Raw genomic sequence first — 27,456 nt, 5'->3', positions numbered from 1 at the left:
GATCACAAAATTCTTTTGAAAAGACTCAGTTTCTTAGGTTTTAGTAAAATGAGTATAAATTGGTTTAAAGATTATTTATCCGAAAAGATCGCAGTGTGTCTCAGTTGAAAATTACATTTAAAAAAATCTAGAAATCAAGAAAGGTGTTCCTCGGGGATCCATTTTAGCACCAATTTTATTTTCAATTTATATCAATGGTTTGGGTCAAGATATAACTTCAGCTAAACTGCATTTATATGCCGATGATACAATTATTTATACGGCTGCACAGTCCATGAGAAAAGCTGTAGAACTATTACAAGATTCTTTCCAGGTATTGCAATCTTCATTGTTAAATTTAAAATTGGTATTTAACTAAATATATGCTGTTTACTCGCTCTCGTAACAAACTCGTGATTCCACCCATTTTAACTTTGGAAGGGGACTGTGTAGAAAGAGTAAATACCTATAAATACCTGGGCATATGGCTTGATGAAAGGTTAGGTTTTAATACTCATATTGACAATCTTTCAAAAAAACTCAAACCCAAATTGGGGTTTCTTTTTCGTTTAAAGAAATGTTTTCCTTTTGAAGCCAAAAAGAGAATTGTTCAAAGTTGTTTTCTTTCTGTGCTGGACTATGGCGATGTGATGTATATGCATGCTAATGTATCTTCACTAAAAAAATTAGATTGCATATACCATGCTGCAATACGATTTGTGACAAATGCTCCTACACGTACCTATCATTGCACTTTGTTTGATTTGGTTGGCTGGCCCTCCTTGTATCAGAGGAGAAAAATGCATATGTTGATGTTTATTGCCAAAGCTCTAATAGGTAAATTTCCTCTGTATATCTGTAGTCTTCTATCTTATTGTTCTGGTAGTTATAAAACTAGATCGTCTTTTAAATTACTTTTAACTGTGCCTCGATCATACACCGAGTTTGGTAAAACTGCCTTTTCCTGTTATGCGCCCAGACTATGGAATGAAATGCAGAGTATTTTGAAGCTAAACATGCTGCCATCGTTAAATATTTTTAAAAACCTTTTGATGTCACATTTGAAAGAATCATGTTCCTGTTTTACTTAACATTTATATATTACAGTAATCTTGAGAGCTGGACATTTTTGTGACAGGATTTTTTTTTGTTTTTGTTTTGTTTTCCTTTAATGTTTGTCTTGTAATATTTTATGTGTGACATTTTGTATGCTGCCATTTTGGCCAGGACTCCCTGGTAGAAGAGATTTTTATCTCAAGGGATTATTCCTGGTAAAATATGGGTTAAATAAAAAATAAATAAAAATTTCACAACTGCTAAAACACTAAACCCCATTCTCTGAACCCAGTGCTCAGTGGCCTAAACCCATTTGTCGAATCAGTCACTTTGTAGGCAAAATCTTAAACAAGTTCAGGTAGTTAAGACACTGTTTGCAAATATCATCCACTCTTTTTGCAAAACTTTAAACACATTCTTACTCACTAAAACACATTTTGCACTGTGTTGCAAAATGGTAAATACATGTGGCAAAAGTTCAACACAACTACAACACAACTGTCATCGTTTACACACAACAACTCAAAATTGTTCACACTTATTTCTAATGATGTGATCAAATCAGTTGTCTAGAATGTAAACCAGTAGAGGTGGCTTGAGTGTTGATACCACAATGGATGGAAACAATGTGAGAGGAAGAGGAGGAAGAGTTTGTGTAAGAGGTGGTGGACGAGGAGGAAGAGTACAAGGACAACTGTGGCCACCATAATCAGGACATTCAGAGAAGAGAACAGGTAAATTTATTGTTTTTCTAATTTGACATTTGATATAGTACATCAGTTTGTCAATAGAAAAGGGGAGTGGGGTAAAAGAAAAAAAGATTTAGAATACAATTTACATATGAATGTGATGTCCATTACTATTGTTCCTGTATGTATACATTTGTAAGAGCATTTTCCCTTTTGTAGAATTGCAAGACTACCAAATGAGGGTGGAAGGACTCCTTCGTTCTCCCAACAGAAAGAGACTCTCATTGTTGATATGGTCCATCCAAACAATGTCATCCGACTGCGTGAAATACAGCAAAGACTTGTAGAAGACAATGTAAAGTTTGAAGCTATCAACAGTGTCAGCCTTTCTACCATTTCCTGTGGCTCTCCACCATCGGGATGCTGAGGCAGAATGAATCTCTCTTTGACTTTAATTTTGCATTTGCACAATGTTTTGTGTAATACACTTTGCATTTAGAGTTGTCTTTGTTCTTTGAGCCTACTTTATTTTTATGCTGAAAATACAGAAATTCTATACTGTATTACTTGCAGTACTTACAGTATGCGATATATTTGCTGTATTGAGTTGTGAATTATTTACTTTTATTTATGGCAAAATTATTTTCTATATGCAATAAAAAAAAAAAAAAAAATTAAAATCTGTAACTACATGCCCTGGACGCTGTGTTGTCAGTTTTTTGATGTAGTGTCTAATGAATGCTGATGAGTGTTTATATATTGACTGGATGGGTTTATGTTTTTGAAAGCATTGTTTGATTTTGAGCACAGATCAAATGGTTTTGAGGCAAGTGTTTGATTTTGCCAGAAGAGTCAGGGGTTTTGTGTATGTAGTTTAAAGAATAGGTTTTGTGTTTAAAGTTTTGAGAATATGGGTGAAGGTTTCAAGAAATGTGTTTTAGCAATTGTGAAATACTGTAATATATATTTAATATATAAAATATTTTTTTTTCTCTAGAGACATACGTTATATTGGGGCTGCTATTTTGTAGCTTCAGTCATGATGACATGGGAATCCATCAGGTGCACCGAAGTGTATTTTTCCTGTCATTTAAGGCGGCATCGGTACCCAAAAGCACAAGACTTTAACTGTAATTCTTTAGGTTTTCTTTTTACTTTTTTTATAGGCAAAATACTTGTATTCACTTATCTGCTAGTTTAATTCTCAGAATACAGAGGAATATATTAAGTTTTCTTTACATTTTTGTGGTTTAACTACACAATTATCACTGAGCTTAAAGAGCTTTAGATTAAGATTTCCCCATTATTTGTTTCTTTGTATTTTTCTCTGGTTTTAGCAAAATAATGTAACATTTTGGAGCAAATATGCAAAAGAGTAAACTAAAACTTGATGCTAAAATAGCAAATATCTGCACGGCTACAGTAAATTTTCCAGGAGAACTGACATAAGCTGGAATAAATGTGATCCATACAGCACAGAATATGAGCATACTGAATGTTATGAACTTGGCCTCGTTGAAATTATCAGGGAGTTTCCTAGCAAGAAAAGCTAAAATAAAACACAAAATTGATAGCAAGCCAGTATAACCCAGAACAGCCCAGAAGCCAAGAGCTGAACCTAAGCTACATTCTAGGATGATCTTTTCTCTGTAATAGCTCAAATTCATAAAAGGAAAAGGTGGGGATATTGTTAACCAAAGCACACATATTATCATCTGTATTAATGATAATGAAACAACACTGAGTCGCTGTTGAAGAGGCCCAAAACATTTCATAACATTACTTCCTGGAAGTGTAGCCCTGAAAGCCATTAAGACCACTATTGTTTTTCCCAAAACACAGGAGATACAGAGGACAAAAGTGACCCCAAATGCTGTGTGGCGCAACATACAGGACCACTCAGTAGGCCGACCAATGAAAGTAAGTGAACAGAGGAAACACAGTGAGAGTGAGAAGAGCAGCAGGAAGCTCAGCTCTGAGTTGTTGGCTCTGACAATAGGGGTTTCTTTATGAAGATAAAACACAAAAGATACAATTGCTGTTAATAACATCCCAAAGAAGGAGAAAATACAAAGCACCGTCCCCATGATTTCTGTATAGGATAGGAACTCTACCACTTTTAATACACATTTGTCTTTGCCTTCATTCGACCAGTACTCCAAATCACAAGGAAAGCAGTCACTAGAATCTGTGAAGAAATTTCAAGAATGAATGAGTGAATTCATTAATAATGGAAACTGTATCATGAAGTGAGCAATGGTTAGCATTACAGTTTATTTGTGTTTGCAATGCTGAACACTTAATCCAACTTTCATGCGAGTTAAAAAAACATGTACTATTTTACCTGTTTCATTATTTATTTCTCCTTCCGCACATGGAATACAGTCATAGCAGCAAACAGGTCGCCCCTTTTGCACAGCTTTTCTAGTACCTGGGGGGCAGCTCTCACTGCACACGGACACAGGGAACTATGAGAAAATATATTTTCATACAAAACAATTATTTGAATTGTTAAATTAATTGCTCATCTTTATGTATATATGTAATTGCTTTCATACTTATTTCATCAAATTGAACTTACTGTTCTTTATTCATTGTCCTTTTCATGATTCAAATGTTATTTGCAAGCATTATTATTATAATATATATTTTTTAACTATATCATATTAATGTACCTGCCTACTGTTCCCTGCCCATATCATTTGTTCCTGAGTGACTTGAAGACACTGTTCGAATGGCAGTGAGCTGTCATATGAGCCCACATACTTAAACTGCAAACTTCCATTTTCAGCAGGCTGCCAGTTAATAAGGTCATATCTCGCTGCTGGATCACCACTTAAATCAAAGAAGATTTCTTCACCTGTTTTAACAGTGAATCTCACATCCCTCATATAATTCAACACCTAATAGGAAATATCAGAAACAGAATTAGTTGCAAAATGCTTTTCTTTTTTTCTCTTTTTTTTATACATACCTTTTGTAGTGTAGGCCATTCTCCTTTGCTGCTGTTGGTGGAGGATCTCAAGTCTTTTAATACATTGTGTAGTGTGTGTGCAATAGCATACACTGCAGTGTACACTTTATTTACAATCCGTAGCTCTGATACATCAGTATATTCATTTTGCAGCTCTGCCAGTTTTTCGGAGCCAGTACAGCCACCACTACTGTTGCTTCTGAAAGAGCACTGAAAAACTGTTTCCCAGAATTCTTTTAAAAGTTTATTGTTTGGTTCTTGATCAGGATGCACATTTACTAGGAACTCTCTCAGGCCCACAAGTTTAGCATTTGCTATAGCAAAACCCACAGCTCCAGAGAGGAAACTGTATTCTTTTGTTTCTGCAAATGTTCGATAAGTGATCCAAGATTCACTGCCAACCCACTGAATCCCTGTGATGTTGTGTTGCGCAATTACATTTAAGAGGGGAACAAAATCTCCTACTGCAACGAAAGCCAGCACTACCTTGGCAGTGCCCTTCTTTATCACTTCTAGTGTCTTTAAAAACTGCTCCTTTGGATCTGTGCTTAATATGGCCTCTGAGTATTCAATACAAATCCCTTCTTGTCTTGCAGCCTCCTCAAATGCTGAAATACCATTATTGCCATAGTCTCCACGACTCCTGACTGTCCCAACCCAGGTCCAGCCAAAGTGCTTGACAAGCTGAGCGAGAGCTCTGCTTTGATAATAATCACTGGGTATTGTTCTGAAGAATGACGGAAACCTTTTTCTGTTACTCAGGCATGCACATGTGGCAAAATGACTAATCTGAAAAAAATAAATAAATAGCCACTATATATAATAAATAGTATTATTTTCATAAACATTACAAACATAACAATCTAAACATTGCTTTATATTTTTAAAATTGCTTTTACAAAGCATACATGGTGGCTGTTCCAGTGCTTCATTATACACTTAATCAACAAAATAAAAAGCAGCAAGAGTTAAGTAAGAAAGAGTTCTTACAACGGGTAAGCTGAAAGGACCAACTATAGAAGCCAGTGCCATGGTGGGAGAGGAGTTTGATTCTCCAACAATGGCATGAACAGCTGGTGGTCTAGAGCAGGATGTATCATTCAAAGTCTCTTCATATCCATTCATTAAAGACATGCCTGACAGAACAGTTTGAGATATAGAGCTACAGGAATCATATATCTTGTAGCCCAAAGAAACACCAGGCAACAGCTGTTTGCTGTTATTAATCTCCTCAATTGTAAATATGAGTGTCTGAGCATACTTAAACCCACGTAAGCTGTTGAAGCTGTAGAAATAGAATATCAGTTGTGTGTCTGCAAAATATCATCACCTCAAAGAGTTATTTTAATACAGACCTGCCGCATGTTGTTGGATTTGGTTTAGAAGTGAAAGGCTGGATCTTCAGCAGAGCACTTTTGTGAAATGAGAAAATTGCCCCAATATTAATGTCTTTTTGTGCAGAAAGTAGAGGAAGGGCAGGCTGACCAAGCAGTCTGCAGATTTGCGCTAATGCAGGCACACTGACCCCATACACCACCAGCAGCAGTTGCAGCACTGATAAAGTCCACTTTGCCATGTCAATTAGTATGCAAGGCAGGAACATCTGAGTCAGAAGTGAGATAGTCCTGCCTTTTATCACTTCATTAAATACCCATTGGGGATGGCATATTGAATCCCTAACTATGGTTTGCTTTATATGCTTGTACTGGATTTCTCGTAATACCCTATACGTTTGGAGTTGTAGTAGTTCCAAATCCCAATTGCTACTCAAAACAATAGCACAAAAATCCAATCAAATGGGTAGCACAATAATAAGAATGGCTCGGTTGTGTATGTAACCCACATTCCCGGAAGGAGGGAATGGAGACGTCATGTCAGTGACTGATAAATTGGGATATCGCTCCGATAGACCGATCTACTTTGAGTGTAAACTAAACTAAGCAATGCACATTGGCATAAAATTATTGCATCCAGCTACTGCTTATGACAGCGTGAGTATAGTAAGGCAGCAGGTGCAATGCATACCAGGTTTTTGCTGAGGAGCCGAGCTGGTGACCTGGTGGCTCTGTTTCCTCCTTCAGGGAACGAGGGTTACCATACGTAATCGAGATGTTCTCTTTCAGTCAAAGTGCCATGGGTACTGCCCCTTCCAGTGCCCTGTGCGAGTCACCGGCACCCCTATTTTTGGTGTAGGCCAGGGCTTGGAACAAGTAGTTACACTCACCATTGACAAAGTCCTATCACATTGATTGAGACTGGATAACACTGGGAAAACATACCCGTTCTACTGGGAACAGGGATGCTGTGGAAGCCCCATCCTTCCCAAAGGAGTTTTCAGAAGAAAATACACATATAGCATCCATTTAGATGTATATGGAAATATTGGAGGTGATTGTAACCCTCTTGGGAAAGCAGAAGTCTGCTGGCAAAACACGGGGTCTAAGGCTATATCATGGACTATACACATACAAGTGCTGCTTAGGTCTCAATATGGAACCCAGCCTTATGGTTCTCACGGATTCATCGTGAAGGCCTGGTGCCGGATGTTCCGCTTTGCCTAGCTGCCAAGGGTGATGGAGGATCTGAACAAGCTCTACAGTACGGACACTCTGTAGCAGTTTTAGTAAGCTGACACTAACTGGGGCCTCTCAGTGCCATTACCCATTTGAGGTGAGAACACAGGAAGTACCGGCTCTACACGAAGGCTATAGTATCTAGCAAACATGTTGGGGGTCGCCCAGCCCGCAGCTCTACAAATTTCTGTCAGCGAGGCACTGCAAGCCAGCGCCAAGGAGGAATCCAGTGGGCCATACTCTGCTTAGAGATAGCATTCCCCTTCAGCTGGCATCCTTAAGAGCTTGTCTGAGGTCTTGAAACGATGTGTCATGTCTACATAGCATATTAATGCTCGGACAGGACAGAGCAAAGCCAGGACTGGGTCTTCCTCCTCCAGGGGCAGTGCTTTCATGTTCACCACTTGGTCTTTGAAGGGTGTAGTGGGAACCCAGCCCAAACTGTAGGCATGAATCCTTGACCGAAAATGCATGCAGGTCCCCTACCCTCTTGATGGAGGCCAGTGCAAGCAGAGTTTTCAAAGAAAGAAACATTAGCTCAACTCAATGCAAAGGCTCGAATGGGTCCTGCTGTAGTGATTTTAGATTTTAGGATTTAACCTCCTGACCCCTCTGAGGAATCAGATGACGAGGTCATGCTTAGTTAAAGGCTTCCCATTCACAGGGTCATGATATGCAGCAACCTGGACTTTGAGGGTGTATGGAGACAGCCTTCGCTCCTGTCCTTGCTGCATAAAGGAAAGCACGACTACAGTCTAACATCTCCGGGAGTCATGTCAGCAATAAGAACACCACTCCACGAACAGGTTCTACTTTAAGGTGTAAGCGTCTATCGTAGATGGTGCGGTCACCGAAGTGATGGTGATTGCTAGCTCCCTGTATGTCATCTAGAACCTTTGGATTGCCCATGAACTCCATTTCCTATAATCCCATGCCTAGGGTTAATCACCGCCAGGTGTTCCCCATTACCACACCCCTATATATACTGTGTCAGTCATGGCGAAGTCTTGTATAGCCCAGTCTGACATCTCCGAGCATTTCCCTTGTGTTTATTCCTTCCGTGTCTGATCTTGGATTGTTTATACTGCCTGTGATTCTATGCCCCCTGCCCCAACCTCTGCCTGGTATTGTTTCTGTTTCTGGATATCCTTTGATATTCTCTACGCTGTTATCTGATTACTGCCTGTCTGACCATTCTGTAAATAAATATACTGCCTATTGGATCAGAAGTTATAGACAACACCAAAAGCTTCTAAAAGCGTATTGAACTCGTTGCTCACTGAAGACACTTGGATGGAGCAGGGGAATGTGGTCACTCAGTTCCAAAGTGAAAAGCTGTTATGCATTACACCTGCTGCCTTTATTATAATCACAATGTGATCAGCGGAAGCTGGATGAAATAATTGCATTTAGTTTACACTCTAATTAGATTGGTCTATCGAAGTGTTATCCCAATTTGTCGGTCACCAATGTGTGACATTGAGTGTGACTGACTGAAAGGGAACCATGATTAATAATATGGAATTATTATAAGAAATTATAAATTAATTTTATACATTTTATTTTCTGCCTGTTTTTTTTTTTCCAGAACTACATATATACATTTTTTTTTTTTTTTTTTGCTTGTTTCAGGAAAGGAAAAAAAATGGCAGAATATATATATATATATATATATATATATATATATATATATATATATATATATATATTTCTGTGTGATTAATTTTGAGTCCTGATAAATTAATTCATTATGACCAATGTATCACTTTTTCTATAGCAAAGAGCTGCAAGGGTCCGATTTTGTAAATCCGCACCCGCCCGTACCAGCAGTGCTTAAAACCGCATCCGACCCGTTTTCCGACAGCAGCACTAATTAAAATCTGCACCCAACCCGACCCGCTTAAAATAGAACCGACACCCGACCCGCACCCGAAATCAAATCAGTTAAGCCAATCAAATTAGACACTGTTTTCCAATTTTATTGCCAGGTCATACAGAAGTTATTTATGGAAAACTCTTTTTAAAAGATATTCGTTTTTATACATTTTATCTTAATTTTGATCAATGTTTTATCAATCAATTACCCGTATTTAATAAATAAGAAGCAAATATATAGCAGACAATGTAATAACCTTAGTGTAATTGACAGAATTACTAAAAAATATTTTGCTACCTAAAAGTTAAATATTTTTTTGTGTCACGCATGCATGCATGTCTATTTCCCTCATATTAAATATAAAACACATGTGGACTGATATTTTCCCAATGTCTTGACTCCTTTATTAATGGAGTATATTGGTATTAAATGCATTTTCTGAGAATTTAAATTTCACGTTTTTACTGCAAATGTCGAAATACATGCTCTTTGGTCCATCAGTGTTTGAGTCCCTGATCACATTAGAATAAAATATCTCATAATAAAATGCAAAATTGACTGATTTTTGAATGTATATGCATAGTTCTCATCAGTCAGAAATACAGATAAACGCTTTCATTTGTTGTATTTTTGATCCTGAAAGAAAACAAAACAAACAAAAGAGCGAATCATACCACCGTCTGAGGTTGTGCTTCAAGTCGAACGCACCCATTTTTAAATCGTTCACAGCTAAGCATTGCGAGAGGCAGATCTGCGCCAGAGCGCACATGTGAATGAGCTGCACAAAGTCATTTTCAGATGCAATTAAAAAAAACAACAACAACCCTGGATAGCCTAGATTAGGCCCATATTCACAAATGTGTTAGCTATGGAATGAAATATCTGATATTCCGATTGTAAAATACATGTAAATGGAAGTGCATTGTTGTTTAAACACCTTTATAACGATCGCGTTAGTTGACCTGTCTGCGCGATATAATTGTATGACACAAATTTTGAAATAGGTTTAAATCAAACACATTTTAATTCAGATTCTGTATATACAGTATTGTTCAAAATAATAGCAGTACAATGTGACTAACCAGAATAATCAAGGTTTTTAGTATATTTTTTATTGCTACGTGGCAAACAAGTTACCAGTAGGTTCAGTAGATTCTCAGAAAACAAACAAGACCCAGCATTCATGATATGCACGCTCTTAAGGCTGTGCAATTGGGCAATTTGTTGAAAGGGGTGTGTTCAAAAAAAATAGCAGTGTCTACCTTTGACTGTACAAACTCAAAACTATTTTGTACAAACATTTTTTTTTTCTGGGATTTAGCAATCCTGTGAATCACTAAACTAATATTTAGTTGTATGACCACAGTTTTTTAAAATTGCTTGACATCTGTGTGGCATGGAGTCAACCAACTTGTGGCACCTCTCAGCTGTTATTCCACTCCATGATTCTTTAACAAAATTCCACAATTCATTCACATTTCTTGGTTTTGCTTCAGAAACAGCATTTCTGATATCACCCCACAAGTTCTCAATTGGATTAAGGTCTGGAGATTGGGCTGGCCACTCCATAACATTAATTTTGTTGGTTTGGAACCAAGACTTTGCCCGTTTACTAGTGTGTTTTGGGTCATTGTCTTGTTGAAACAACCATTTCAAGGGCATTTCCTCTTAAGCATAGGGCAACATGACCTCTTCAAGTATTTTAACATATGCAAACTGATCCATGATCCCTGGTATGCGATAAATAGGCCCAACACCATAGTAGGAGAAACATGCCCATATCATGATGCTTGCACCTCCATGCTTCACTGTCTTCACTGTGTACTGTGGCTTGAATTCAGAGTTTGGGGGTCGTCTCACAAACTGCCTGTGGCCCTTGGACCCAAAAAGAACAATTTTACTCTCATCAGTCCACAAAATGTTCCTCCATTTCTCTTTAGGCCAGTTGATGTGTTCTTTGGCAAATTGTAACCTCTTCTGCACATGCCTTTTTTTTAACAGAGGGACTTTGCGGGAGATTCTTGAAAATAGATTAGCTTCACACAGACGTCTTCTAACTGTCACAGTACTTACAGGTAACTCCAGACTGTCTTTGATCATCCTGGAGGTGATCATTGGCTGAGCCTTTGCCATTCTGGTTATTCTTCTATCCATTTTGATGGTTGTCTTCCGTTTTCTTCCACGTCTCTGGTTTTGCTCTCCATTTTAAGGTGTAACGGTGGCTGCCCCAAAAAGAATGGTACTTCATAAATGTATATTTAATTTAAATTGTTCGGGCGCCAGACAAGCAAAACTTGTCAAGAAAATAAAATATTTGTTTATTTATTTATTTATAATGCGTAACTAATTTCGGTTTCCCCGTAAATAGCTCAAGCCACTGTTACACAACAACAGAAAGGTTTCCAAAAAAAACTACATGAAGTTAAATTTTCATACCATTTGTATTTTTTTCCGTTACTTCACATAACAAATGACAGAAGAAACGTGTAAACAGAAAGTAACAATATTGCGGTTCAAGTTCAATTCAAGATTTCATAAACAATCACAAAATCACGAGAGTCCTTGATTCACAAGTGTCTTAAAGTTCGTTTTCCTCTTTAAAGTTCTTTTCTTTTTACATGTTCAATTTTAATCAAAGGGAAAAAAAAAACAAGAGAGAAGAAAAAAAAACACAACAAAGAAAACTAAATAATCCCAACGAGTGTTTGTGTATGGGTGTATGCGTGTGCAATGAGAGTATGTGTGTGTGTGTGTGTGTGTGTGTGTGTGTGTGTGGTGGCTGTGGGAAGTCCGTGTTGCGGCCGCTAATCCCGGGCCGGGGACAGGGTACGTGAGGTTAACAAATGATGGACAACATCACTAGTACCTGAGGCAGGCGAACGAACCAGTCTGGATTGTGTATCCCCAGGCAGGCGACCGAACCATGTAGTAGAGCTCAATTTCTCCGACACTTCGGCGATCGCACCCAGTCAGCGCATGCACAGATTCCAGCACAAAACAGCAACGACCTTCAGGTAGCGTGCGTCCCATTCCAATACAACCTACACGTGTGTTTTGTCTTTACTTCCCTCTCTTTCACTTCCGTTTCTAAACTCACTTTTATATTAAATTTCCTTCATTGATTTCCGCCCATTAGAAAAAGTGAAAAGCTGGCATGGATTTCTTCCAAATCGCCACACTCTCCCTCCCTGGAGAAAACAACCTATGGTTGTTGAAATATTAATCATATTTAAAATCCAATGAATTCCTCATCATCAGACGATTCATTGAATATTTGGCAGAGTCTTTTCTTCTCCTGGCTTTCCAGCTCTTCAGCCGTGGGAAAGCATGGTTTCAGGTTGCACACATGCACTATGCGAACATCTTCGCCAGTGGACTCTAGCGCTACTCGATAATTCAATGGACCCATCTGCTTTATGACACGGTAGGGGCCTTTCCATTTCTGAGCCAATTTTGCAGTGAAGTGATGTTGTGCACTAGACTGGGGAAAAGTCCTCATCCACACACGATCCTTTTCCTTGTATGTAACCTCTCGTCTTTTTTTATTATAATTCCGAAGCTGTCTCTTTTGTGCTTTTTTGCAGCATTCCATGGCCTTGGTCTGAAGCTCAGTTAGATGGTGGACTGTATCGTAAGATAGACAATCTGGAGTTATATTCTTGCCATGTAACAACTTGTCCATGGGACTTTGCAGTTTCCTTCCCAAATGAAGCTCTGCAGGGGTCATCCCAATCGTTTCCTGGACAGCTGAATTAATAGCGAAACGGAGTTCAGGTAAGTATTGGTCCCATTTCCTGTGATTATTGTCCACATAGGCAGAAATCATGCATTTGAGCGTACGATTTACCCTCTCTGTCATATTTGTTTGTGGATGGTATGACGTCGTCAATTTAGGTTTGATACTCCACTTTTGACAGAGTTCTCTGAACAATGATGACACAAATTGTGTTCCTCTATCCGACAGAATGAAGTCCGGTACCCCCCAACGGGTTAGAATTTCCTTCCGAAGAAGTAATGCAACAGTCTGAGCTTTAGCGTTGCGCATGGGAAAACATTCCACCCACCGGGAGTAATAGTCTACAACGACTAAGAGGTACTCATTTTGCTGTGTGCTGCGTGGCATTGGGCCCATAATGTCCACTCCAAGCATCTCGTTGGAATGGGTGGTGGTGACTTGTTGTAGTTTGCCCACAGGTTTCTGATTTTCTCCCTTAAGAGTCTGGCATTTGACACATTTTTTAACATGGTGTTTTATGTCAGTCCACATTCCAGGCCAGAATGCAACATCATGGATACGCTTGTAGGTCTTATAAATACCTACATGACCGCTCCAGGGATTTGCGTGGTAGTGGTGTAGAATGGACGACACAAGGCTGTTAGGAATGTACACTCTGTAATGAACTTGACTGTTTGGCAGGTGAGTTTTGTGATAGAGTTTATCTTCCACTACCTCATACTGATCTTTTAGAGGGGAATCATTTTCTGCAAGTGCTTGAAGCGTTTTGATGATGTGAGGGTCTTTGTGCTGTTCCTCCCAGATTGTGGCTGGAGACATCGGAAACTCAGCATTCTCCTGCTGGTCTTGGTTGGTGTACAGGTTACAGCTGGTACGAATCCGAGACAGAGCATCAGGTGCCATATTTAGTTTTCCTTTGCGATATTCAATGATAAAATCAAATCTCTGAAGTCGCAAGGCCCACCGGATAAGGCGACTCTTGGTTTTTGTGGAAGAAATTACCCATTGTAAGGCTGAGTGGTCTGTGATGACGGTGAACAATTTGTGCTCTAGGTAGTGCTGCCATTTTTCCAGGGCCCAAATTACAGCCAAACACTCTTTTTCGGTGGCTGTATAATTGGTCTCCGCTTTGTTCAGGGTTCTGCTGGCATAAGCAATAACTTGTTCTAAACCCTTTTCCTTGCGCTGGGTCAGCACAGCACCCAAACCAGTGTCACTGGCATCAGTGTAAACAGTAAAAGGCAATTGAAGGTCCGGATGGCCAAGAATGGGAGGAGAGGTTAGACAGCATTTCAAATGTTCAAAGGCTTGCTGACATGGTGGTGACCAGAGGAATGAACATCCTTTTTTTTTCAGTGCATTGATGGGTTCAGCGATCCTGGAGAAGTTTGGTACAAACCGGTGGTACCACCCGGCTAACCCCAGGAAGCGCTGGACCTCCTTGATGTTGGTGGGCACAGGGTATTCCCGTATAGCCTCCACTTTACTTGGGTCTGCAGCTATGCCTTGGACGTTGACAATGTGTCCCAGAAAGGTTATTTCTTTAAGACAGAACTTGCTTTTTTTTAAATTAATGGTGAGGCCAGCCATTTGCAGTTTATGGAGGACAGCCTGGAGGTCGGAGAAGTGCTGGGCTACAGATGGTGAGTAAATAATTATGTCGTCAATGTAGACAAAGCAGATGTTTCCACGCAATTCTCCTAGAACAGTCTCCATTAGTCTTTGGAAGGTTGCTGGGGCATTTTTTAACCCAAACGGCATAACATTAAACTGAAACAATCCTGATGGAGTTGTGAAAGCAGTTTTTGGTTTACTTTCTTGATCCATGTTCACCTGCCAGTAGCCACTGTTAAGGTCAATCGTGGAAAAGATGGCGGCTCCAGATAGTGACTCTAAGATCTCAGTGATGTTGGGTAAAGGGTAAGCATCATTCTCTGTAATGGCATTAACTTTCCTGTAGTCCACACAAAACCTGAGGCTTCCGTCTTTTTTAGGGACCAAGACGACAGGTGAGGCCCATCCAGAATGTGATGGTTCTACGATGCCGGCAGTCAACATCTCTTCCAGTTGCTCTGTAATGACAGCTTGTTTGGCAGGTGTTGTACGGTACGGTCTTTGTTTTATAGGCACTTGGTGGGTAGTATATATGTGATGCTGTGTAACTTCGGTACGTCCCAGGCGAAGGGTACAAACTTGAGGGTTTGACTCGAGGATCTGCAGTAACTGTTGCTTTCCTTCCGGAGGTAAGTGGGCATGCTGTACAGCAGTGTCAATTAGGGTCTTGTCATCCAGATAGGCTGGTTGAACCATGTTAAGTTGAGGAGGAGGAACAGAAGATAGTAGAGAGAGACTGTTGGAGTTTTTACTTCCAATCTTTCCCTTTGGATGTTGGGAGCTGATAACTGGTACACTGGCATTTGTTGGCTGGAAAGGATAATACTCTTTAGGATTGGACTGAAATGAATACTTTTGATCTGCAACATTGATCTGCAGCCCACTGGAAAAGATAAGGTCCAGTCCTAACACGACTGCATAGGCCAGGGCTTTGGCTGATAGAACCACAGCAGATATGGTGAATATTTTTTTATGTAGGGTAATTGGCAAGTTTACCCAACCTAAAGGAATTTCTGCTTCCCCATTGGCGAGGTAGAGTGGACCCTGGGTCCATGGATTGAGTTTTTGTGAAGAGAGTTCCTTCCAGAGATTCTCATGTAGAAGGGTGTAGCTAGCCCCAGTATCAACAATGGCTTTTCCTTTCCAGGTACCAATACAGAGTGGTATCACTAACTGTTGTGGAACAATTTCAGTAGGTGGTGTTTTCTTACCAGTTGTGGGTGACTTCTGAGGAAAGGTGGCAGACACAGAGCGATTGCCAGGTGGACCAGTACCTTTAGAAGCTGGAAATGTTGTCCGCTTGCTATTAGAGGAAAGGTGTTTGCTGGTGGACTGAGGTGACTGGGACTGAGAAGAGACAAAGTGAGGACAGTGGCCAGGGGAGTGATGGCCTTTACATCGCCAGCATTGCACTAAAGGCTTCTCTGCCGGGTGGTTGGCAATAGGTCTTTGAGGCATGGATAAGGGTTGCTTAGAACTCACACGTTTTTCATATTGCAGTTGTTGTTCGTAGTCTTTTTCCAGCTGTTGGCCCAGTTTCACAAGTTCATCGACTGTGTTCACCCGACTGCGAATCTGGCTTGCAAGATAGGGGTTCATATTTTTTAAAATCATTTTCACCAATTCACTGTCCGTCAAGGAGGGCTTCCACCTTTTGCAGAGAGCTCTGTATGTAAATGCAAAGTCTCTAATGCTCTCTCTTTCTCCCTGTGTTCGTGTCCTTACCCGTTCAGCCAACTCATCTTCATAATCCTCTGAGAGGAAAGCAGAGAGGAAAGCAGCTTCAAATTCTTCCCACGTGGTTATTGAGGATCGTGCAACTTCCCACCAGTCCCGGGCAGTACCGTAAAGGACAGTGCGGAAAGTGGCCAGAATGTCAGCATCAGTAAGAGGATGTAACGCTAAGAAATCCTGACATCGAGTTAGATAGAGCAAGGGGTCCATGTCATCTGACTGTCTCCCAAAAGTAGGAAATGTAATCTTAAGATGATCACTCTTTACAACAGGAGCAGGAAGCAAAGGAGCGGTCACTGGTGATACAGCTGAAACTGGAGCGTTAAGAGGCAAAGGTGAGTAATCTCTTGTCTGCAGGTCAGTCATTTGTTTCTCTTGCTTTTCGAGTCTTCTATCAAGTTCAGTTTGTAAGCTCTTTACAGTTGCACACAATGTGTTTGTGATTTGGGTACACTGGGTGAGCTCTGTAGATAACTGATCATGATTTCTTTGATGGGTTACCAGGTAGGATTTGAGGTCTTGCTGAAACTCCACTTGTAGTTGGTCGATCATAAACCGCACTTCAGACACATATGTAGTCTCAGCTCTGTGAAGTTCATCAGAAATCATAACTTTAAGTGATTTAGTGAGTTGATCAGCCTCTTCCTTCACATGCTTCTTACTTTCAGAAATGTGGGTGAGCACTTCTTGTTGACTGTGCTTGAGTTTATCAGCAAGGTTAGAAATCAGGCTGTCTTGGCGTGCAGACAGGGTTTTAAGTTCTATGGCAAGTTCACCAATGGTTTTCTCATGGGTTTGCATATGTTGTGTCAACGTTTCCCAGTTTTCTTTAACTTGAGTGAGTTGATGCATTCCTTTTCCAGGAGTTGATAGGATACCAGGCAAGTCCTGCTGTGCCGCCGAAGACTGAGATGAAGGGTCAAGTAATGTACATATCTGCATAGAGTCGCCATTCGGTTCCTCCTCCCAGATGAAGGGTTGAACAGGAGTACTGCCAGCTAGTGGTGAAGTTGCAAACCGCACCTGGGTTCCTGGTACATCAGTGGTGCTGGCTTGAGTAGGAGTGACATGGAGAGGAACACGAGAGAGTCCAGGTGGAGAAAGTAGAGGACGAGGTGCTGGAGGCCAGACTGGGGTAGCAACATCGGGTGCCGGTGGTTCAATCTCCACAAAAGTGGATGGAGAGAGAGGAGTGGTAGCCATGTTTGATTGTCAATGTATGTGTAGTCAGTGTAAAAATGTAGTGAAATGTACGTTGAGTGAAAAAAAACAAACAACAATGTACAAATGTTTGAAAAAAATAAATTGGAACAGAATACTCTAACAGTTCAGTGTGAAATGTCTGTCCAGTTGTCCAATTCACACTACAATTCCCTTAATTTCACAAACAATAATAAGATTTCAATAACACAAATGATTATTTCCCCAGCTTTCACATTAATTAGGTCAATCAGTATAGCAGCAAGACAACTAAGGGGTAACAATTATATATTTAACAACGTGTAAGTTCATGAACAAAAAAAAAAATCTTCCCACAAAACCCTTCAATAAAGAAAACTGTTTCAGTTCAGTATACATTTCACAAACACAAAAATATGCAGTTTTAAGTAACAATAACCAACACTCAAGTAATCCTTTAGGGAAACTATAATTCAAAGTTCCAGTGACCCGTTTAAGTGGTCACGATCTAAATGTTTAAGTTTCAAGTCGTCCAGGTTTATCAAAGCGTTTAATTTTCAGGTCCCTGTTCGGGCGCCATTTATGTAACGGTGGCTGCCCCAAAAAGAATGGTACTTCATAAATGTATATTTAATTTAAATTGTTCGGGCGCCAGACAAGCAAAACTTGTCAAGAAAATAAAATATTTGTTTATTTATTTATTTATAATGCGTAACTAATTTCGGTTTCCCCGTAAATAGCTCAAGCCACTGTTACACAACAACAGAAAGGTTTCCAAAAAAAACTACATGAAGTTAAATTTTCATACCATTTGTATTTTTTTCCGTTACTTCACATAACAAATGACAGAAGAAACGTGTAAACAGAAAGTAACAATATTGCGGTTCAAGTTCAATTCAAGATTTCATAAACAATCACAAAATCACGAGAGTCCTTGATTCACAAGTGTCTTAAAGTTCGTTTTCCTCTTTAAAGTTCTTTTCTTTTTACATGTTCAATTTTAATCAAAGGGAAAAAAAAAACAAGAGAGAAGAAAAAAAAACACAACAAAGAAAACTAAATAATCCCAACGAGTGTTTGTGTATGGGTGTATGCGTGTGCAATGAGAGTATGTGTGTGTGTGTGTGTGTGTGTGTGTGTGTGTGTGGTGGCTGTGGGAAGTCCGTGTTGCGGCCGCTAATCCCGGGCCGGGGACAGGGTACGTGAGGTTAACAAATGATGGACAACATCACTAGTACCTGAGGCAGGCGAACGAACCAGTCTGGATTGTGTATCCCCAGGCAGGCGACCGAACCATGTAGTAGAGCTCAATTTCTCCGACACTTCGGCGATCGCACCCAGTCAGCGCATGCACAGATTCCAGCACAAAACAGCAACGACCTTCAGGTAGCGTGCGTCCCATTCCAATACAACCTACACGTGTGTTTTGTCTTTACTTCCCTCTCTTTCACTTCCGTTTCTAAACTCACTTTTATATTAAATTTCCTTCATTGATTTCCGCCCATTAGAAAAAGTGAAAAGCTGGCATGGATTTCTTCCAAATCGCCACAAAGGCATTGGAGATCATTTTAGCTGAACAGCCTATCATTTTTTGCACCTCTTTATAGGTTTTCCCCTCTCTAATCAACTTTTTAATCAAAGTACGCTGTTCTTCTGAACAATGTCTTGAACGACCCATTTTCCTCAGCTTTCAAATGCATGTTCAACAAGTGTTGGCTTCATCCTTAAATAGGGGCCACCTGATTCACACCTGTTTCTTCACAAAATTGATGACCTCAGTGATTGAATGCCACACTGCTATTTTTTTGAACACACCCCTTTCAACTAATTCAACTAATTGCCCAATTGCACAGCCTTAAGAGCGTGCATATCATGAATGCTGGGTCTCATTTGTTTTCTGAGAATCTACTGAACCTACTGGTAACTTGTTTGCCACGTAGCAATAAAAAAATATACGAAAAACCTTGATTATTCTGGTTAGTCACATTGTACTGCTATTATTTTGAACAATACTGTATATTGTTTTTGTTTTCCATATATATATATATATATATATATATACGAAAAACAACGAGAAAAAAAAACAGCTGGCTGATCTTTTACGTCTGTTAACTAATGACTCATACAGCCGTTCAGGCGGTTGTGATTTTTTAAAAGTGGAACGTAGGCCTGTTTTTACGTTTGCACGTGACTGTTTTGAACCCGTGTTTAGACCCGTGTTTCCCGTGTCTGACCCCACCTGCACCCGTATCCGACACAGATGGATATTTTTCACCCGTTTCAGGCAAATTTGCGGGTCACCCTTCGGGTACCCGAACCCGTGCAGGACTCTATTCTATAGTAAAACATTGATGCTTTTGAACTTGAATATTTAACAAAGCATGCAAACAAACTGCCATTCCAGTGACTTATTTCTTAGTTTTCTTATAAATTATCTTTGTTGGTGACATTATGGGGTTGTATGATGTTGTTCTTGAGAGGCGTGTAGAGGGCGGGTTTTAGTGAAGCCCTTTATTTTAAGCCCTGGCTCGCACTGGCCCGACAATGGAAATGCGGCTAATGAGGTCTTCACACGGGTTCTGCCTATGGCTTGTCTGGTTGGCAAGGTCTCTGGTGATATTCAGGGCTGACATCAGTGGCACGTAATGACGTTGATTGGTCAGGTGTAATGCAGGCAAATCAAAACTGAATATTTCAGTCAAAACATTTACCGGTATGGTTTGGTATTGTGCCTGATTGTGCCACTGTGAGAATAGCAGTTATATTCTGCTCATGACATGGACATTATCATTAGTTGTGGCCTAATGATTAGAGAGGTGAATGTGTAAACCGAAGGTAGTGAGTTCGCAGGTCCATATTTTGATTAAAATTTTAAATTAAAAAAAGACAATTTTTGTTTCAAAAGGGAATATGCGAGTAGGCATGAATGATCATACTTATTAGTGTGATTCACACCTGAGTAGACAAAGGCCTGCATAATGAACTGCGTAATCAGGTGTGTGACTGACAGGGAAGAGTTATGAGAATGTGTGGACAAAATAAATGTGTGTGTGTGTGTGTGTATGTGTGTGTGTATGAATGAATATATATATATATATATATATATATATATATATATATATATATATATATATATATATATATATATATATATATATATATATACAGTACAGACCAAAAGTTTGGACACACCTTCTCATTCAAAGAGTTTTCTTTATTTTCATGACTATTGGTCACACTGAAGGCATCAAAACTATGAATTAACACATGTGGAATTATATACATAACAAAAAAGTGTGAAACAACTGAAAATATGTCATATTGTAGGTTCTTCAAAGTAGCCACCTTTTGTTTTGATTACTGCTTTGCACACTCTTGGCATTCTCTTGATGAGCTTCAAGAGGTAGTCACCTGAAATGGTTTTCACTTCACAGGTGTGCCCTGTCAGGTTTAATAAGTGTGATTTCTTGCCTTATAAATGGGGTTGGGACCATCAGTTGTGTTGTGCAGAAGTCAGGTGGATACACAGCTGATAGTCCTACTGAATAGACTGTTAGAATTAGTATTATGTCAAGAAAAAAGCAGCTAAGCACAGGAAAACGAGTGGCCATCATTACTTTAAGAAATGAAGGCCAGTCAGTCCGAAAAATTGGGAAAACTTTGAAAGTGTCCCCAAGTGCAGTCACAAAAACCATCAAGCCCTACAAAGAAACTGGCTCACATGTGGACCGCCCCAGGAAAGGAAGACCAGAGGATAAGTTCATCCGAGTCACCAGCCTCAGAAATCACAGGTTAACAGCAGCTCAGATTAGAAACCAGGTCAATGGCACACGGAGTTCTGGCACCATACACATTTCTAGAACAACTGTTAAGAGGAGACTCAATTGAACTGAATCAGGCCTTCATGGTAGAATATCTGCTAGGAAACCACTGCTAAAGAAAGGCAACAAGCAGAAGAGACTTGTTTGGGCTAAAGAACACAAGGAATGGACATTAGACCAGTGGAAATCTGTGCTTGGGTCTGATGAGTCCAAATTTGAGATCTTTGTTTCCAACCACCGTGTCTTTGTGCGACGCAGAAAAGGTGAACAGATGGACAGATGGAAGCATGGAGGAGGAGGTGTGGGGGTGCTTTGCTGGTGACACTGTTGGGATTTATTCAAAATTGAAGGCATACTGAACCAGCAATCCGGTTTGCGTCTAGTTGGGACATTTATTTTTCAACAGGACAATGACCCCAAACACACCTCCAGGCTGTGTAAGGGCTATTTGACCAAGAAGGAGAGTGATGGGGTGCTGTGCCAGATGACCTGGCCTCCACAGTCACCGGACCTGAACCCAATCAAGATGGTTTGGGGTGAGCTGGACCGCAGAGTGAAGGCAGAAGGGCCAACAAGTGCTAAGCAGCTCTGGGAACTCCTTCAAGACTGTTGGAAGACCATTTCAGGTGACTACCTCTTGGAGCTCAAGAGAATGCCAAGAGTGTGCAAAGCAGTAATCAAAGCAAAAGGGGGCTACTTTGAAGAACCTAGAATATGACATATTTTCAGTTGTTTCTCACTTTTTTTTTAATGTATATAATTCCACATGTTAATTCATAGTTTTGATGCCTTCAGTTTGAATCTGAAATGTTCATAGTCATGGAAAATAAAGAAAACCCTTTGAGTGAGAAGGTTTGTCCAAACTTTTGGTCTGTACTGTGTGTATGTATGTGTGTATATATACATATATGTAGTTTGTGGTTTATGTAGAATATATATATAATTATCCCACAAAATGACTTAACAAAATAACTGAGATTCACTTGCGAGTGCAGATAAACTGTTCATTAGGAACAATCAAAGCTGACTTTCAAAGCTGAATTTTTCTTTTTTTTGGCATTATTGCTCTAGTCACACTCTGATTTTTCTACCCACCCCCTTAAAAGAAACATTTGTTGTTATTATTATTAATGTGGAAATTTTGAAATTGTTTTTTTTTTTTTTTTTTTTTAGAAATTGAAAGAACCGCATTGCTTGTTACATTTATTAAATGTACATGTATTTGTTACATTATTATTCACATCAAGCTTTTGAATGGTATAGTGTATATTGTTATTGAAACTTCATAATGTTTCACTTGATTATACATTTAGCCAGGAATTACAGTTTGGAAAAAGTCTAACTAGTAAAATGTTTACACATTAAGTAAAACCTGATACAAGTATTTAAATTAATAAAAAGAGACTTACTCGTGTTTATGATCTCTGCTGACTAAAGCACTTCATTCTTTTTTTTGAGGAAATCCAAAACTTAAATCCTGAGGTAATCATCTCATCTTCACAATCCTTCTCGCTGCTTTATTTTCTGTATGGGTGTTTACGAGCCGCAAGCTTCACGTGGAATATTATAGTCTCAATTAGTGCATTTAGTGTGTGGGCGTGGTCGCATTAGAGATAATGAAGGGAGATGTGAAAGACTGGACATTGCGTTGTTTTTATATCGATTATCACAGAATATTTGTTTTCGGTAGCACTGTTGTTATTCTGTCTGTATAAAAATAAAAGTAGACCCTTACATTGATTTGATTGATGTATTGCTCTTATCTGTATGATCAACTGAAAGTGTGATTTAATTTTATCAGGAGAAAATGGCTCATCACAAGTATATGTTAATCGACTCCAGAGGTATACATACGGACTTCAACTTGCACTGCTAAATGAATAAACTGCTATTGTTATTGTTATGTAAGTATGAGGGTTCGATTAGTGTACAGGTATTTTCAAGAGTATTAAACAAAGTGATAGAAAATATAAATTTTCATGAATTTGAAAATATGCCTGATACCACTCATTGCATCACACCATCTCCTGACTGGAATAGTTTACGTCTTTGGTTCTTTTAATTGTGATGATTTTGGCTCATATAAAAAAAAAAAAAAAACATTGGATTGGAAAAAAACCCGACCCGCGCATCACTAGGCTGCATGTGTGAGCACAAGTGATACTGTGGCCGCTGGTCCAGGATTGTAGAAAAACGCTCACTAAAGATGACGCTCATTAAAGCTCACTGGCTAAGTTTTCTCCTCTGAAAGAAAAGGTTGCACAACTGACAGAGTAAGTTACAATATCTGAGATATTGCTGCTAAATTTTTTTTATTTATTTATTTTTTTTAATTGAATGCCATTGCTTAAATTTATATTATTTATCTTATTTTACATTTAATCTTCTGATAATCACTGTTCATATTTTTATTCAAAGCTCAGAATCAAGATAAATGTTTTACTCTTATGTTTCTTATGATAACTGAGATAATGCTGCTAAATTTATTCTTTCTTTTCCTTGAATGTCATTGCTCTAGTTTATTTTTTATATTTAGAAATTTCATATTTTGTTCAAATGTTTAATATATCTGCTGTTCATATGTTCATATATTAGTGTGTTATATGATTAGAATGTTGTCCCGGTTTTGAAATAAAGCACAGCAATTATATTTGAGAGTGTATTTTCCCTTTTCAGGAAAAGTATTGAAAAAGTATCGAAATCCCAATTCCTGACTAGGTATCGGTATCGAAACAATAATTTTGGTATCATGACAATACTAAGAGACTCTTTCACCTAGATATCACACTATATAGACTGTGTATGTTCCCCGAACTAGAAAATACAAAAAACGTCCAAATTAACTTAAGAGTAACAATTTAATCGAGGTTCAACAAATAAAAAACAGATCCAATACGTATAAACAAATGAAAGATAAACAAAACTTGGCTTATTGAATATCAGATACCTTTCTACCAAAACACTTTTTGTAAATAATATGATCACTGATCATAATCTAGATGTGCTCTGTTTGACAGTATCCTGGCTAAAACCTGATGATTACATTATTTTAAATGAGTCCACCCCTCAAGATTACTGTTATAATCATGAGCCGCGTCTAAAAGGCAAAGTGTTGCTTCAATTTATAACAATGTTTTCAGGATTTCTCAGAGGACAGGCTTCAAATATAACTCATTTGAAGTAATGGTGCTTCATATAACATTATTCAGAGAAAAAAATGTTACTGATAAATCCCCTGTGATGTTTGTACTGGCACCATACAGACTTTATTAAAGAGTTTGATGATTTTACATCCAAGTTAGTTCTGGCTGCAGATAAAGTTTTAATAGCTGATGATTTAAATATCCATGTTGATAATGAAAAAGATGCATTGGGATCAACATTTATAGACATTCTGAACTCTATTGGGGTTAGACAACACGTTTTAGGACCTACTCATTGTCGAAATCATACTCTAGATTTAATACTGTCACATGGAATTGATGTTGATAGTGCTGAACATATGCAGCCAAGTGATGATATCTCAGTTTTGTGCAAACTTCAATTAGCCAAAATTGTAAATTCTACTTCTTGTTACAAGTATGGAAGAACCATCATGGGGCGGCAGTGGCTCAGTGGTTCATGTAGGTTGTCTACAAACCGGAAGGTTGGTGGTTCAATCCCCGGCTCCACCTGACCAAGTGTCGAGGTGTCCTTGAGCAAGACACCTAACCCCAGCTGCTCCTGACGAGCTGGATGGCGCCTTGTATGGCAGACACCGCCGTCGGTGTGTGAATGTGTGTGTGAATGGGTGAATGTGAGGCAAATTGTAAAGCGCTTTGGATGGCCATGTGGTCTGTTGAAAGCGCTATATAAATGCAGTCCATTTACCATTTACCATCACTTCTACCACAAAAGACTGCTTTTTAAGTTATCTTCCTGATGCATCCGAATTCCTTAGCATTCCCAAAACCTTAGAACAACTCGATGTAACAGAAACTATGGACTTTCTCTTTTCTAGCATTTTAAATACAGTTGCTCCTTTATGCTTAAGGAAGGTCAAGGAAATCAGTATGACACATGGTATAATGAGCATACTCGCACCCTAAAGAGAGCAGCCCAAAAAATGGAGCGCAACTGGAGGAAAACAAAACTAGAGGTATTTTGTATTGCTTGGTGGGAAAGTAACCTATCCTACAGAAAAGCATTAAAAACTGCTAGATCCGATTAGTTTTCTTCTATTTTAGAAGAAAACAAACATAACCCCAGGTATTTATTGAATATAGTGGCTAAATTAATAAAAGAATAAAGCCTCAACAAGTGTTGACATTTCCCAACATCACAGCAGTAATGACTTTATGAATTACTTTACTTCTAAAATCTATAATATTAGAGATAAAATTGTAACCAATCAGCCGTCATCTACAGTATCGCATCAGACAGTGCACTATATATCCCCTGAGGAACAGTTTCACTCATTCTCTACTATAAGAGAGGAAAAATTGTATAAACTTGTTAAATCATTCTAAACCAACAACATGTATGTTAGACCCTATACCATCTAAGCTCCTAAAAGAGAAGCTTACAGAAATCATAGATCCTTTTCTCACTATTATTAATTCCTCATTGTCATTAGGATATGTCCGCAAAACCTTCAAACTGGCTGTTATTAAACCTCTCATCAAAAAAACACAACTTGACCCCAAATAACTAGTTAATTATAGACCAATCCTGAATCTCCCTTTTCTGTCCAAGATACTAGAAAAGGTGTTATCCTCACAATTATATTCCTTCTTAAAGAAAAATGGTATATGTGAGGATTTCCAGTCAGGATTTAGACCATATCATAGTACTGAGACTGCTCTCCTTAGAGTTACAAATGACCTGCTCTTATCATCTGATCGTGGTTGTATCTCTCTATTAGTTCTATTGGATCTTAGTGCTGCGTTTGACACAATTGACCACAACATTCTTTTTCATAGACTTGAACACTTTGTTGGCATTAATGGAAGTGCATTAGCATGATTTAAATCGTACTTATATGACCGCCATCAGTTCGTAGCAGTGAATGAAAGAGCTATCATATCGAGCACAAGTGCAGTATGGAGCACCTCTAGGCTCAGTACTAGGGCCGCTACTCTTCACGCTTTATATGTTACCCTTGGGAGATATCATCAGAAAACATAGTGTTAGCTTTCACTGTTATGCTGATGATACTCAGCTCTATATTTCTTCGTGGCCCTGTGAAACAAACCAATTTGAAAAACTAATGTAATGCACAGTCGATATAAAAAACTGGATGACGAATAATTTATTACTGCTAAATTCTGAAAAAAAAAAACCCAGAGGCGTTTAGTTTAGAGATATTTGTGTTTATATGCCTGAATTCAAAATCTACAAGCTTTGGGTTTGCATTGTTTTAGATTTAACGAACTGTGATTCATTAGTTCAGAACCAATGAATCACTGAACTGCTCATCCGTTACACCCCCCCCTCCCCCTTCCGTTGGATAAAGTCCCACACACATCACATCATCGGACGGCAATCATCACGATGGGCAGATGACAGGTGAATCATGATGGTCGTGTAGCAGGTGGATCAAGATGGCAGGTGGTTCATGGAGCTGAGGATTCAGCTTGATGAGGTTCGTTGTGGTCTTTGACTTGGCACCCCCTTTCTGGGGATTCCATCGGAGACCTCCAGCTATGGTTGTCGTGAGTTTGGCTGTAGAGGTTCGCATCTTGTTGAGTCTTCTGTATAAGATGAAGGTCACGCCAAGGGTCAGGGTGTGACCGATGACAGTGGAGATGCACTGTGCAGTGTCGGCAGCAGTCCAGGCTCGGACCGCAGATTATGGGTTCAGAATGGGCTGTTGAGACAGTGCTTGGAGGGCTGTGTTGATGGGAGTAATGTCAATGTGTCGGGTGGCACCTTTCGGTACTTGAATCCACATGCTCTGGTCAAGGTGACCAGGAGTTGCAACCCGCAGATTCCTTCATCGTTGTCTCTGAGGAAGGGTTTGCTAAGGCAGAGATAATGAATGTCTTTGGTCAAAGTACACATGTGCAGGTTTGGGGCCAGGTACAGCTGTGTGTCGCTGTCATGGTAGGCCACCACATCTGGAATGTGTGTCTTGGTGTGGGTGTTGCTTTTCCACAACCTGACATTGACAATGTCTTTAAGTCTGTAGACTTGGCTTAACTCGCTGATGGGTTGGTTCAGGAGCACATCCACTTCCCTCCGTTT

General features: G+C 39.3%; 1 protein-coding gene and 1 long non-coding RNA gene across 11 annotated transcripts; one reads left to right on the top strand and one right to left on the bottom strand.

Annotated features, from left to right (window-relative positions):
- Positions 1-3,013: 3,013 nt before the first annotated feature.
- Positions 3,014-6,274, bottom strand: LOC127933924 (extracellular calcium-sensing receptor-like). The gene is made up of 6 exons (XM_052531060.1): positions 6,054-6,274; positions 5,689-5,983; positions 4,699-5,487; positions 4,400-4,627; positions 4,069-4,192; positions 3,014-3,912 (listed from the first exon to the last, which is right to left on the bottom strand). The coding sequence occupies exons 1-6, from the start codon at positions 6,272-6,274 to the stop codon at positions 3,014-3,016; spliced, it is 2,556 nt and encodes an 851-aa protein (XP_052387020.1).
- Positions 6,275-11,364: 5,090 nt separating this feature from the next.
- Positions 11,365-18,954, top strand: LOC127933953 (uncharacterized). Of its 10 annotated transcripts, none has more exons than XR_008147623.1 (7): positions 11,365-12,921; positions 13,112-13,564; positions 13,686-14,162; positions 14,240-14,526; positions 14,724-14,803; positions 14,878-16,566; positions 17,095-18,954. It is a non-coding gene; the product is annotated as an uncharacterized LOC127933953 (long non-coding RNA). The 10 variants fall into 10 exon arrangements; XR_008147626.1 differs by having other exon boundaries at positions 14,240-14,803; positions 14,878-14,989; positions 16,231-16,566; XR_008147628.1 differs by having other exon boundaries at positions 11,365-12,161; positions 12,284-12,921; positions 14,240-16,566.
- Positions 18,955-27,456: the final 8,502 nt, after the last annotated feature.

Source organism: Carassius gibelio, chromosome A18, assembly GCF_023724105.1.
Source record: "Carassius gibelio isolate Cgi1373 ecotype wild population from Czech Republic chromosome A18, carGib1.2-hapl.c, whole genome shotgun sequence".
NCBI classification, from domain to species: domain Eukaryota; kingdom Metazoa; phylum Chordata; class Actinopteri; order Cypriniformes; family Cyprinidae; genus Carassius; species Carassius gibelio.
Note: the sequence above shows the minus strand (reverse complement) of the source record. Positions and strands in the feature narration are given on the sequence as shown.

Excerpts from the sequence above, each read along its gene's own strand:
- LOC127933924 (XM_052531060.1), bottom strand. The coding sequence starts at position 6,274 with ATGGCAAAGTGGACTTTATCAGTGCTGCAACTGCTGCTGGTGGTGTAT. Across the intron at positions 4,193-4,399 it reads GGGCAGGGAACAGTAGGCAG|TTCCCTGTGTCCGTGTGCAG; the intron begins GTACATTAATAT and ends ATTTTCTCATAG. Across the intron at positions 3,913-4,068 it reads AGAAATAAATAATGAAACAG|ATTCTAGTGACTGCTTTCCT; the intron begins GTAAAATAGTAC and ends ATTTCTTCACAG.